Below are 14,171 nucleotides of genomic sequence, written 5' to 3'. Positions count from 1 at the left end.
CTACAAATATAATAATGAACCATGACCTAATCTTTATTATATCTTTACCTAGTTTATTTCTTGCATAAAGTCTCCCTGATACCAGCATAAAAAAGCAAGAAAAAGCCAAAAACCTGCAAACCCAACCATCCCATGAGACTATGGTGATAAAATCTCAGGTGCTTCTTGATTCTTACTGTCAAACACTTCCTTGTCTTCAAGAGTATAAAAAAGCCACAGTTACATCCTGAGCTTGAATTACACTTTCCTGTGAGTCTTCCACTCTGCTCACCACTATCCAATCTCTACCCAACACCTCCCATCCCTAAGTGTACTCTACTCATTCTCATTCAGATGCAACTTATTTGGAAAACACATAAGGTTCAATTATTTTGTAGTCTCATCTCTCGTGGATTTTTTTATTACCTCAGTCATCTGATTGGATCCCATATCATAAAATCTAAGTAAATCTTCTCATCTGAAACAATTTCTACCATTCTGTGAAACTGCTATTTGCTTGAAATTAATATTTAAGTAGCAGCAATCATCTGACAGCTTGTGTAAGAAATGGAAAACATGCCAGATATCTAGTTAATTTCAAAATTATGGGACAATATTTAGTTAGATAAAGCTATGTGGAATTTTTTCATGGGAAGCTAAAATACTTATTTGAAAATACATATGCAGTATCTCAGTCTTTAGGATCATCTGTATGTTAATTGATTGGCTTCAATATGTGAGCATTGCAGTTAGTTATATAAAATGCATTCACTAATGAAGTATCCAAAGACCTCTGTCAAGATAAAATCCCTGTTCCTGGTAGCTGGTCATTCAGTGTCTTTTATATGACTACTGTCAGTATTAACAGGGAAAAAAAAAAAGAGAAAAAACGGGGTAACAGTCGAGTCACTAGAGCATAGGTCAGAAAGTAAAGATTGATATTTGTGTTTCTTACAAAAATATGAATCTGGCAACTTTCTGGCAACTGTCACTTTCTCAGAAGCCTTCACTCCATGTTATGTTTCTTATACATGTTTACTTTTCACCTCTTTTTGAAAGTGCACATTGTAGCTCTCTCTCAACTAATTAACATTTTTCAGCTTGTGACCTAGATTTGATTTAGAATATGGAGAAAAAACAGAGACAATTTCATCTGTAACTCATATGTTCCAGATTCTGGTAGGATAGCATTTTCTTTAACCTCCAGCAAAGTCCTTTTGTGTTAGCAAAAGTGGAATTCCTAATGCAAACAGGCAAATACAATTTTAATTACTGTAATGACTAATGCTATACTGGCAGGTTTATATGAGAAAGTGGTCAAAATGCCAATGGTGCACACACACAAACACGATCACAGGTTTTGCTGTCAGTAAAGCACTACAGATCCTACTCCGGCACTAAGAAATTTTAATCCAAATACTGCTGGAAATTGCACATACAGTGTCTTTAAATTAAAAATGGCAGTATTAATTTAGCTCACTGACATGCCGTAAGTCACTTAAAATCACTCAAATAAACTAATGAGCTGCAGAAGTTTTGCAGATGTGCAAAATATGGAAAACATAAAGCTTTATCCTCACCAGGGGTATCATATGCAAGCAGTTATTTGTGTAAGTGCATCTGTGCTGAATTGACGCCAACCTGCACAGAAGCAAGGCTCTTGTTTGCAAACTCTCAGTTCCTCCTCTCTGCAAATAAAAGTACTTTTTCAAATCTTTTTTCTCTCTCTCATATGATTCTGCCTTCCTGTATCATTCTTAACTGGAAATGCTTTCTTATAAAATCACTGTATCCCCACCACTGAAGGACTGTTCTTTGCAAAACATATCACAGTGATTCATTTAGTCTAGTTTTAGATTTCTGTCTATAAACCTGCAGATAGCCATTGCATATCTTTTACGTATCTTTATAAATTATTTTATTACCAAACATCTCCCAATGTTGACTTTTTGCTTGCTGAGAGCTAGCCTCCAGGTTTTGCTCAATAATTTACTACCAATTTGCTTTACCTCTTACAATATTTTTTCAAAAGTAACAGTTCAATCAATAGGTTAACAAACAAACAAGCAAACAAAAAAGTAATTACTCTTTTAACATAATTAAATTTAGAACTTCTTGTGGAAGCCGACAGGAAACATGGTTTCAAAATAAATGAAATGGAAAACAGCTTCATCTCTATACCAATAATAAACACAATAGTGCAGATGTAGCTTTGGAGTAACACTTGACTTCTGGAAGCTCAGACAATATACTAGCGGAAGGATCACTCTGTACTTGCTCTGACAGTCAGGTTTTCCATAACTAGGCGAACAGCCCAGCCTAGTTCATCATCAGAAACAGTAAACACAGCAAACTTGACCTCTGCTCTGATCTAAATCAACCACTATTCTATTTACACTGCATCAATGTGCAAAATAGCAAATGTGGGTTGAGTTTGCCTCTCACTATGTGGGTTTATGAGCTTCAGTCTCGGGAGAACTAGGGAACTATACTAGACAGTTTGTAATACTGAAAATACAGCCTTCGTGTCCCTGTATGCCATTGCAAATCATTACAATCTCCAAGATTCCATACGCCTCAAATAATGTTTTTTAATTATTTAATACCAATTTCACTTCTGTGACAACATTTTCCTAAAACGAAAAAAGTCACTGAAGTGAGGCTTAAGACTCTAATCACTTAACAAAAATCCATATCCCCCACTGACCTTACCATGCATAATCTTTTCATTAAAAAAATGAGTAGTTAGCAGGAGACTCGCTTTCAATTTCTCTCTTTGCCTATTAAAATTAAATTCTCCTTTCCCACCTCTTAAGCAGGTGCCCTAACTAGTACTCTGTAGTGTATACTGGTATAAAGACAAACTTGCTTCACAGCAAAGAATTTAGAACTTAGAATTCAATGGAGCACAGAGGGGAAAGAACTGATAGAAGAATAACTTGTATGTTCCATCCCGGAATCTTGTTCTAGCTGAAATAATGTGGCAATCCTTTCTTCATAATAATAGAGTTCAAAGTGAAAGCAAGGAAGAATGATTGCACCCCGAGTTATCCGGCAGCCTGGAGGTCAGGGCTGCAAGGAGACAAAGGGTGTTCGAGTCCCTTCAGGCACTGGAGATGATGGACCTAGCTCTCACGTCCTGGGTGACAGCCTCACCTCTTCTACGCACTCAGTGATGGGGTCTGTGATTCTAACAGGTACTAGTAATTCCTTCATCTCTGTGAAGGTAGTCTTTCATTCCTTTGCTTTAACTAAAGGTGATTTTAAAAAGGGTTGAGTAAAAACATTTTGTTCAAAAACAAAGTAAAACCATAAAATGTTCATTCCTAAGTCAAACCTAGAATTTTTTTTTATAGTGCATTTTGCTTTGGTGAATAGATTGAAAAGTGATCTTTGACTTAATTCTGCTTGCAACAAACTTCTTGAATTATTCCACTCCATTGTCTACTGCTTTTAAACACGTAATCTTACAGTCCTCTGTCAGGTTTTTTTGCTAAGTAGACCACACAAAATTGGGTTCTTTAGAAGGCAAGCAGCATTTTCAAACTACTATATATCCTGCACTACTTTCCTTCTCTTCAACAAACCACTTCCAAGGTTTGTGAAATCCTTGACTGACTCTTTCCTTTTCTTGATCCTGATCTCAAAATCTTCCTGCCTTCTGTTGTGAATTCTGCAACACCATTGTCTTTTTCCTTCACAAATCACTTCTTCAGACAGCAACCTGAGCACACGGTTTTTATGATATCTACCGAACAGAACAATTAAATGTAGCTATCCTCTTTTTCATTCATTTCTGGACACAGTTAAAAGTTACAATCCTGGTTTCTCAAACTCGTTAATTTCACTGTCTGTTCCATCATTTCGAACAAGAAAAACAAACCAAAACAAACACACAACCCAAAACCATCACAACAACACCAAAATGAAGTTAAATTAAGACTTGATTCACAGAATCTATCATGAACTACAAAATCAGGATTACCATTTCATATTGATTTTCAGTCTTGTTTGCCTAGATTGTTTACTACTTCAACATCTTGGAAGACATAAAATCTTTGAGTCTAAATACAGGAACTGACAACAGTAAAAATTTTCCACAGCTAACACCTTTCAGAAGGAAATGCTGGCTCTTACAAGTCAGTATTTCCAGTTCTTTTTACGGCACCATGTCACAATTGCTCCTTGGTCACCATTTTTAAGCAATTAACTACATCAGTTGTACAAATATGGAAAATGATGGAAGTGACAACTTTCTTGTCAATAAGGGGTCTATTTTGTATAAATATAGAACCTGGGACTTGAACACAAAACCTACTTTTGAAGCACTCCATCTATTTCAGAGGTATACATCATTAAAGTACCATTTGTGCTCCTGATCCCTGAGTGTTGTATTCTTCCACCAACATAAGAAGCATTATATTTCTATTTCAGTCATCCCATCATTCCGATCTCAGTAAAAGTATTACAGCACATCACCATGATGATTTTTTTCATATATATTTTCCTCTTATTCTTTGACTTGTCCTACAACTGAACCAGTGGGACAGAGTCACTCAGTCTAAGAGTAATAAAAGTAAAGAGAAACATTAGTAGCAGAGAAAGGTAATGTGCAAAAAAATCAGATATTGTTGCCTGTTGTTCAAAACACTCAATGGACAACACACTACTAAAAAAAACTTAGAGGGGATTAATTTTACTAACTAGATTCTGAAGTGTGGACATCCAGCAGAGCAAGTAGCGTACACTCCCTTCTTGGACACAAGAGAAAAATAGGCACTTTAGGATGCAATTTATCTTGAGTAGTTGTCTAATTTTGGTTAATAGTTTAAAAGCGATTGGTCCATATATGGGTGTTCACATTGTAAATATCTACAGCTTGGTGCCACAATGGCTTGGTGCCATTTGATGTGATCTCACATCAAATATTGTCTTTTACAATAAGGGAAGACGGTATCATAACAATTGGACAAGAACAGGCTAATATTCTCATGGATCTCAATGCCTGCATGTAACTCTTTCTATGTTTTAACTGCAGAAGATGCCAGGTTGTTGAAATGTGCTCAGACATTAACTGATATTAAGCAACAGTCACTTGTGAAAATGCAGAGTTGTGACTATGTATTACCACGAAACCTCTGCAGTGCAACCATATATTACTACAGATAATGGCAGATTGTAACATATACATGATCATTTGTTAAGTCTTTCCATTCCATAGTTTCTACAGAACCACCTCTTACTAGTACACCATCAGTTCTGTGTAACAGATGCACAGCTTAAGGAGATAGACACCATCAAGCCTAAACCTCAGGTAACAGTCTGACTATAAGTACTTAGATACTTACTTTATATACTTAGATCTATTTTATACATTACAGAAATGTATTAGCTACCTTGGGTGATATGGGTCAGGTTCATATGACCCAATGCAGACAGTGTACATCATCACTGGCACTCCTTTTAAACTCAGTACAGAAAAATGCTTACTGTTAGAGTTCTGTTATTTTCATCCCAAGTAGGTATCTAAAATAAGTCAGGGAATTACTTCCTAGAAGTTTTTGTTTCTCTCTGTTTACTGTAAAGTGAACTTCAGATGAGCAGCTCAGGTTACTCACGTTGTGCTCACCTAAAGTTAGAACAGAGGAGTACCAGCAACACTGAGCAGACTGTTGCTGGTGCTCTTCAACACATGCAGTTTTACACTACCTGAAATAGCTTCTATTCCACCTGAAAAGATGTTCAACATAATACTTGATCCTGTTTCTAAAATAGTACATAAAGTTAAGCCAAAAATTGTAGCAATTCACACTTCTGCAGCTCATTATGTTCCAAGCCGTGTCTATTGGGAAACCAGTAGTAAGTCACAATGAGAGCAGTAGGAAGCCCAGCATTAGCGCAACAGCTAAAGTACCAGAACAAAAGAAATCTTAGCTCACTCAATCGTTGTGCCTAATACAAATCAATTCATCAAATCGATGTTTGTCAAGTGGCTGAATAACAAATACTTTTGAAGTCAGAAGTACAACGAAGACATACAATTATTTATCAGTGCAGATTTTCCTTCTTTCCCTTTTCATGATGCAAATTCTTTGTTCTCACGAAACTGACATTTCCCACTTGAATTTTAGGACCCTCAATAAAGTAACTTTGTATATTCGAATTTGGAAATACACTTAGCTTCCTGTACATTAGCACATTTTGGTCATGTGTAAAATAAAAGAGCTTTAATAATATTAATTCTGATATATTACGTGAAAAGTATTTCTGTCTCTCAATTTGCCATGTGTCTGCTTTGTGTTTGTATGTTTGAATGATTGTATGTTTTCTACTTCATGAAACTTTCATGACTATCAAGTTTACAATACACACTCTACTAAACTCTGATCCCAACATCCAGCCTGGAAAATTGGATTACACCTGCAGAGTTAGGAGAAAAAGGAACATTTTACATCTGCCTCATCAATTTCACAGACAAAAGGGTCTCTATAGTATTGCACTTCACTCCGTTTTCAAAGAGGATTTTCTATTAGTGGCTGGTATTTTTTTTTAAGACTTGGCATGCTATGCCATTTTACATTTTTAAGCTATATAAAAGTACTATTTAGTCTAGCGATTTTCCTTATGCATAGTATTTCACTACTTACAGAGTGAATCACCCTGTCATCACGAAACTGTCTATACATAACACAAGTCGGGTAAACTTTATCAGAAAGTTTGGTTGAAGTGACAGCATTCTTACTGTGTAGATGCAGCTCATGTTTAATTCTTCCACCTTCCTCTGCAGGTACCTCTCCATATACAGAGGGTGAAAACTCATGTGGAAACCCTACTTTCTGTCAGAAGTGTTTGCCAAATTCAGGTCTCAGAGAGAAGAAAAGTTCACACTTTGTCAGTTAAATATTATCTACTACATATGGTTTGGCTTGTTCCCTCGTGCTATTATCTGCACAGAGGTTTCACCTTGACCTTGAAGAACATATTAAAACTAGACAAATCTGCTATACAATCACTTGATCAATTTTGTAATAGGGTATCAGGTGTTTAAACAAACCAAGAGTTAGTTTCTGACCCATCTGCTGTAATATCATGTATTTATGTTGGCCTCAATCTCTTCAAGTTTAGGAAACTAATTTTCATCAGATGTCAATATTATAAACAAAGTGCAAAGGAATGAAAATGCTTTATATAAATACAGAACAAAAAAAAAGAGAAGTGAGACTTTATATAGAAAACACAGTACTTTAATTTTTTTTCATGATCTATGTTATATTAACTTTTCACCAATAAAACTAGTGAAAAGGAGACGCTTTCAACTAAAAGGCAACACTGCAGGTCACCAAGAAACCACGTGTTAGCAGGAGTGTAACTCCAGAATTCCAAAACTCTACACAGGGGGTTCCTGTTCAGGACAGAAATTTTACTACAGTGTTACACAAGCATTTTGATCATGGTTACCCTGCATGGTTTTACGTGAAGATATTTTTCTAAGACATTACTAATGACCACTTGACAATTTACTGCTAAAACATTAAGAGTTCATGCCTTAATCTTCATTTTCCTAAAGCACCATTAGACGTATAACCCAGTTTTGTTATCATGAACAAGATATATTGGTGGCACTTAAATAATGCCTGATCATCAACTGCAAATTACTTTACAAATATAGTAGTTTTGCATATTTGAAAGCATTTTGAATACTATTTCTGAAATTTTTTTGATTGCCAGCTCTAAACTGCTCGTCACTCTTAGGTCACTGACAGGAACGGCACTACCCCATCAGCACAATGAATCCAATTTTGTCTTTTCAAACTTCTTAACCAAATATAAATAACAGTAATTTTTGTTACTTTCATTATACCTAAAGGAGATCTTTAAAGGACGTTTTTAAAGCCTTGTGATTTGTTTGTACATTAAGTGAATCAATGGACTGGTACATCAGTTCTTTGTAAGGGACCAATAGAAAATGTACAATAAATGCAAATAAATGTTTCCTAAAAAATGGTATATTTTTCCCTTTTCTCCTCCCCACTTCCAGCACTGATTTTTTTCCTACCTGCTATACTAGTTTCCCCAAAAAAAGGATTTGCATTTTTATTTAACCTACTTCAAGAGTAAAATACTTTTATTGGTTCGAGTAAAATAAGTTTGTTGTACTGACACCATTCTTTGCATATATAGGCACATATGCAGAGCCGAGAACCCAAAAGACAGAAAATATCTACCAAATCATACATATTTAAGAATTCATTGCCAACAAACATTCTAAAATAATTCAATTCTAAATCAACACTTCCATCTTAGTGATCCTTACACAATTTTAGCCTGCTGCTAAGCTGTGTATCTGCTAACTATAGTCAAATGTATGATTAAATCATACTTAGTATAGAAACATTTCTGGGTTCATCCACACAGTTTCAAACGATTGTTCAGCCTGAGTATTTTAAATAGACTCTGATATTATTTCAAAAAGATCAGAGATGGGAAATTGAGTTTTCTGGATAACAAAATGGTCCATTTTATCCCCAAGGAAGGATTTAACTAATGCAGCATCTTCCACACGCTAGGGGAGAGTAAAATAAATGGTGTATGAACAGAACGATTTCTGTGAAAAAAATTACATAGGCTATTAAATTTGAAACAGCCAATATATATGAGATTACAGAGATACTTAAAATAGAAAATAGACATTTATCTATGTACTTGAAAACTTCACAACATATGAAAAAGATTGCAAAACACAGAAAATCCAAGAAGTAGCAAAAGCTATCTATTTCCAATCATTTTAATTTCTGATAGTGATCGGTACTTTATGGAAAGTATATGAAAAGTAAAGTTTTGATCATGATTTTGCACTCACCAAGTTTAACTTCTTATTTGCATGAATTATTATTAAAAAAACCCCATATGCCTGTAGTAGTACTAAAAATTTAAAAAGGTAAATAATGCATTCCCACTCAAAGAAATTATGGGCAGGAGAACATTTTACATAGGAAAATGTTTCAAATTCACACATCTGCCACGGCAAACATTTAAACACTATTTTCTATTGCATTTACAATAAAAATATTCTGTTTCTTCTTACAGAAGAGTAATTTGTCACTTTTATTTCTGATAAGAAATAAACAAAAAAGTACTTTAAATGAAACAAACTATCTATCCATAAATGGGATTACTTCAATGCTAGTTATTATATCCTGTGCTTCCATTAAAAAACAAGAAGTTAATCTCCTTAAGGAACTCTCTGTAGAATTGTACTTTCTCCACAAAAATGGGTAACTGTATTTGTTCATCTTACTCATGCCCACGCTGCTCATGCCTGTTATTTTTTCCCACAAGACTAAAAAACCTGTATTTTTTCTTAGTATAGTCAGGTAGTCTGAAGCAGTTGTGCATTCTTTGAATATTCTAACCAAAAAACCCAAACACACTTCCTCACCATACTCTCAGTCTTTGGAAACATTTAAAAATTGAGAGAATGAGGTTGCTATGTAAAACATAAGCATTTTGTTTGTGTAACTGTGCTGACCTCTTATTTCTCTGAATATCTATAGTCTTAATCTGGTAAGATTCTTCAAGTACAGACTTTGATTAAATAATTAGTGAAAATAACCTTAAGATACTGCTACTACTAATTTATATGCCTCTTTAATATTTATCATTAAAATATTCATGCTGAAGAGCAAGATGTTTTTGAGCAGGTTCACCTGCTGCACAATGTGATACTAGCTTAGGAAAGAGATTAAATTAAAAAGTGACAGAATCAAATAAAAATTAAAATATGACTATATAGATGAAAAGTGGATAATAAAACTTATTTTTAAATATGGCCTTCATAAATTACTTTATGCTATGTGTGTTTCTAATGGCTCTCTCATGAATCCCATTAAATGCACTAGAGAAAATGCAGCACTAGCTCCAAAGTTCAACTAGCCCACCTAGTCTGGTGTTATCATTTTGCAAATATCTAGTATGTTAAAGGAAGAACATGCACATATGCTTAACATAGAAAGTAACAGCACGCTGGAACAAAAATTCTAATTCTATTTTGCTAAGCTTTTAATTTTCCAATATTCTCCTTTTCATTTGAAGAGCAATAAACTCTACAAAAGTTGAATAAACTATGTATCACAGCAATAAAATACATGATGCAATTTTATTATTTTAAGGAATCCTATACATTGTAAAAATGTTTTTTAAGCATATGGAGCAGAAATTTGAACATCCTAGTTTTGAAAGGATCAGATAAAAATCAGAAAAGGAGACAAAGCATAAAATGTAGAAGTATTTGTTTTACTGCTTCCTCAGTTGAACTACATAAAGCAATCTGCTCTTATATTCAAATTTAAAACCTCAGTGGAGAAGGCATATAACATAATCCAAAAATAAAAAAAATAAACATAGGTATTCCTACTGTTTTTTTAAACCTGCAGCTTGACTTTGCAATTTAACAGCTATTTGGAACAAAAGTCAAACCCATTTATTATTATTATGACTTGAAATAGCTCAGTGAAACTTGAAATACTTCCATAAATCTCAGGAAGCCAAATTCTGCATCTTGCAAGTAAGAAAAATTCCACTAATTCAAAAACAGAATGAAGCCAAAATAAATTTTTATCTGTCGATCACTAGTTCATATACACAAAATTTTTCTTTGAATAGTATTTACAGGCAAATTGTGTAATACACAAGATTTTTATGAAACTGCCTACTTGGAAAGAGTAACTGATAAACAGTAAATAATAAATAGCAAGTAATGAAGGTAAAACAAATAATACTAGCAAAATCAATTAAGAAATAATTTAGTTGGTATTCACTGTCATATTTAACCAGAGTTGCCAAAACAAAAAACATTGCTACAGTCATAACATTTTTAAACATCAGCAATAAACAAAAGGCACGTCCTTAGCAGTGGCCTACAGAGGTACATTCGAAATAATTAGGAACAATGGCATCATATAGTACCTTCCATTGCCCTTTTAAAGAAGACTTTACAGCTTCCACAGGTAAGTACTCCATAGTGGCAACCAGAAGCCTCATCACCACAGATGAGACAAATCTTCTGGGGTAGTGATTCAAAACTGTACTGAGAACTCTGGCTGGTTTCTGTATCTGGCCTTCAAAAGAAAAAGAATTAAGAGAAATGAAATATCCAGTTTTGCGACAGTTAGCTACTTACCTGTATTAATCAGTTTTATACTCAAAACTTCCTTTTAAAATTTGCAATCAAGCTACCAAAGGACAAGAACAAAACAAAGTACATCTGCCTTTCTGCTTAAAGGTTTATCTCTACTAGGCTAAAAGGCACATTTGTAACATCCGCCTAGTCATTAAACAGAAAAGTTGTGGACAAAAATCATAGTATTTTAATCCGTTTTAGCTAAAAAAAAAGGTACAATCTAGGAACTCTGTTAAAATGTTAATCTTCCTCAGATCAACAGCTCTTGTGAATAAAGTCATACTGACTGAAACTCTTTTTTCCTGTACATAAAATGGCACGGAGACACAATGAAATGGAAGTCGACTGAATCTCATATGTCCCTTTCACATGGGAAATAACTAAATTTCATCTCGGCTAGGAAAATCTTTAATACCTGTTGCTTCCCATTCAGCTGCAGCATTCTCATCAATAACTATGATGGGCACATCGAGAAAAGGGGACGTACTTCCGAATTTCTCTCCAAGAAAAGAAACAGACTAACCTACTTAATCATTATGATTCCAAAAATCAAGGATTTCCGCTGAAACTGCAGCACTGCAGATAGGTATTTTTGCATACATTTCTAGGTAATAAACGACATGGTGGCATCGTAGTAAGGCACTTCATTCTAACAAATCAATATACCTGTGTTTCAGCTTTCTTTTTTGTGTGAAATTAACTGGGGTTTATCCCAAGTCGGGGACAATATTTTGGAGAATATTTGGCTATTTAGGAATATAGTCTCGCTGAGGGTGAGCGCAGCCTGCAGAACACTCTGCTCCCCCTCTCTGGGGACGGTCACCCGCTGGGACATCAGAGGCACCGAGCCACCGGCAGAACTGGGGGTGCCGCTACACGGTGAAGTTGTGCTGGTGTCACACACACCTGGGACACCCCGGCGTGCACCAGCAATGCAGAAAATGGAAACGCGGCTGCAGCTACCGCCTAAAAACTCAGACGGGGCTCCCGTCCTTCCCTCGGCACCATCCAACAGACCCCGCAGTGCCAGCCCCACACCCTGAGGAGCAAGCGCGGATGTACCCCCGGAGCTGCGCGACCCCTCGGCCCGTCCCCTCAGCGAGGGCGCCCCCGCGCACGGTCCCGCCGCCCGCGCCCTCCCCTTACCGCACGTAGCCGAGGTAGGGCTGGCACAGCGGCGGCAGCCCCTCCTTCAGCACCGCCGCCGGGAAGCCCAGGGGCTGGTGCCCGTTGAGACCCAGGGGCGGGTAGAGGCCCGGCGGCGCGGCCGACGTGGACGGCAGGCTGTCGGGCGCCGCCGCCGCCGGCCCGTAGGCCCCGGCCAGGAGGGTGGTCTCGGTCTTGTAGAGGACGCACTCCAGCGAGGGCTCCGGCCCGGGGCGCGGGGGCTGCGGGTACTCGGCGCAGCCCGCCGCGGCGGTGGCCCTGCCGCCCGGGTAAGGGGTGGGGAGGCCGAGCCCCTCCTCCTTGATTTTCAGAGCGGGCTGGAAGTCGCCGTAGGCGAAGTGCCCGTCCTTGGGCTCCGCCGGCGGGAAGGCGAAGCCCGCCAGCTCCGGGGGCGAGGAGCGCGGCCCCGCGGCGCCGCCGCCGCCCTCGTGCTCGGCGCCGTCCAGCAGCTGCCGCGTGCGCGAGGCCAGGTACGCGGAGTTGAGCGGCAGCAGCGGCACGTGCAGGCAGTCCGGGCCCGCCGCCTCGGGCCGCGCCCCGCCGGGCAGCGCCGCCAGCCCGGGGGCCTCGCCCTTGGGCACCGCGGCGGGGCCCTCGGCGCTGCCCCCCGCCTCCGCCGGTTTAGCGGCGGCGGGCAGGGCGTCGCCGGCCGGCCAGAGCGGGGCGGGCCGCGGCGGGAGGTGCGAGGGTTCGGGCGCTCCCGAGGCGGCTTCGCTCGCCTTGTGCGAGGGGCCGCGGCTCATCCCGGCGTCGGGCGCCTCCGTCCCGAAGAAGGACCAGGGCGCCGCGGGCACGGCGCAGCCGGCGTGAGCCACGGGCGCCAGGAAGGTGTCCAGGACCCTGTCCAGGGCGTCCTTGTCCGAGAGGGAACCGCTCCCCGGCCGGTACGCGAGGGAGTCCCGGTCGTCCTCCTCCCCCGGCTCCTGCCGCGGCTCTTCCTCCTCGTCCTCCTCCTCCTCGTCGCTGCTCTTGGGGTAGAGCAGCCGGTCCAGCGAGTCGTCGATGGCCTCCGCTTCCCTGCGAAAAGGGTCTCGGCCGGGCTGGCCCTGCAGCAGGACCGCCCCGTCTCTGGCAGGCGGAGGCGCTCCGGCCTCCTTGGCCTTCACCTCGGTCATGCTGGCCCGGGGCAGCGCTGGACACCGGTGACTCTCCGGCCCGGGGGGGCGGCCGCGCAGGGTGCAGGCGGACGGGCGGCTCCTCACATCCCGGACGTGCCCGCTGAGGCGGCGGCGCAGGTCCCGCTCATATGGCGCTGCCTTCGGAGGGGCGGCTCAGCCCCGGCCCCCGCCGCCGGGATGAGGGCGAAACGGGGCCGGGGGCTGCGAAGCCTGGAGGGGAGAAACGATCGGAGCGTGCGGGAGAGCGGGGTCCCCGTCAGGCTCCAGCGGCGGCGTGCGGGCTGCCGCCCGCTGCCCCCCGCTGCCCCCCGGTTCCGCGCTCCGCTTTTCCCTCCGCTGCGCCCCGCCGGCCCCGCTCGGCCGCCGGCTCCACGCCCCCTGCCCGCCCCTCCCCGCCGCCAGCCGTGCCCTCACCGAGGGGCTGCGCTGCCGCTGCGGGGCACCGGCTCGCCCCTCCCGGCCCCCCCGCTCTCCGCCTGCCAACGCGGGCGTCCCAGCCGCCCGCCGCTCCGCTCTGCCTCCGCGGGGCAGGCGGGCCGGGCACCGCGGCGCCCCAGCACCCTTTCCAGCGGCTCCTCCTCCGCTCCGCCTGTCCCGGCACGTCCCTCCCATCCCTCTCCCTTCGCGTCCGTCTCCCCGTGCTTCAGGTCTGCGCTTTCTGACCTCCCCCCGCCGCCTGGCTTTCTCCTTGCTTTCTCGTCTCTTGCCCCTCATGTGCTCTGCAGGTG

General features: G+C 41.0%; 1 protein-coding gene across 1 annotated transcript in view; it reads right to left on the bottom strand.

Moving 5' to 3' along the window:
- Positions 1-13,440, bottom strand: part of PGR (progesterone receptor) — a 36,161-nt gene extending 22,721 nt beyond the window's left edge. The window contains exons 1-2 of the mRNA XM_065632177.1: positions 12,305-13,440; positions 10,945-11,096 (exon numbers count right to left, since the gene is read on the bottom strand). Coding sequence (XP_065488249.1) covers positions 10,945-11,096; positions 12,305-13,440 — 1,288 coding nt within the window. The remainder of the gene's footprint in view (positions 1-10,944; positions 11,097-12,304) is intronic.
- Positions 13,441-14,171: the final 731 nt, after the last annotated feature.

This window comes from Caloenas nicobarica, chromosome 1 (genome assembly GCF_036013445.1).
Source record: "Caloenas nicobarica isolate bCalNic1 chromosome 1, bCalNic1.hap1, whole genome shotgun sequence".
Taxonomy (NCBI): domain Eukaryota; kingdom Metazoa; phylum Chordata; class Aves; order Columbiformes; family Columbidae; genus Caloenas; species Caloenas nicobarica.
Note: the sequence above shows the minus strand (reverse complement) of the source record. Positions and strands in the feature narration are given on the sequence as shown.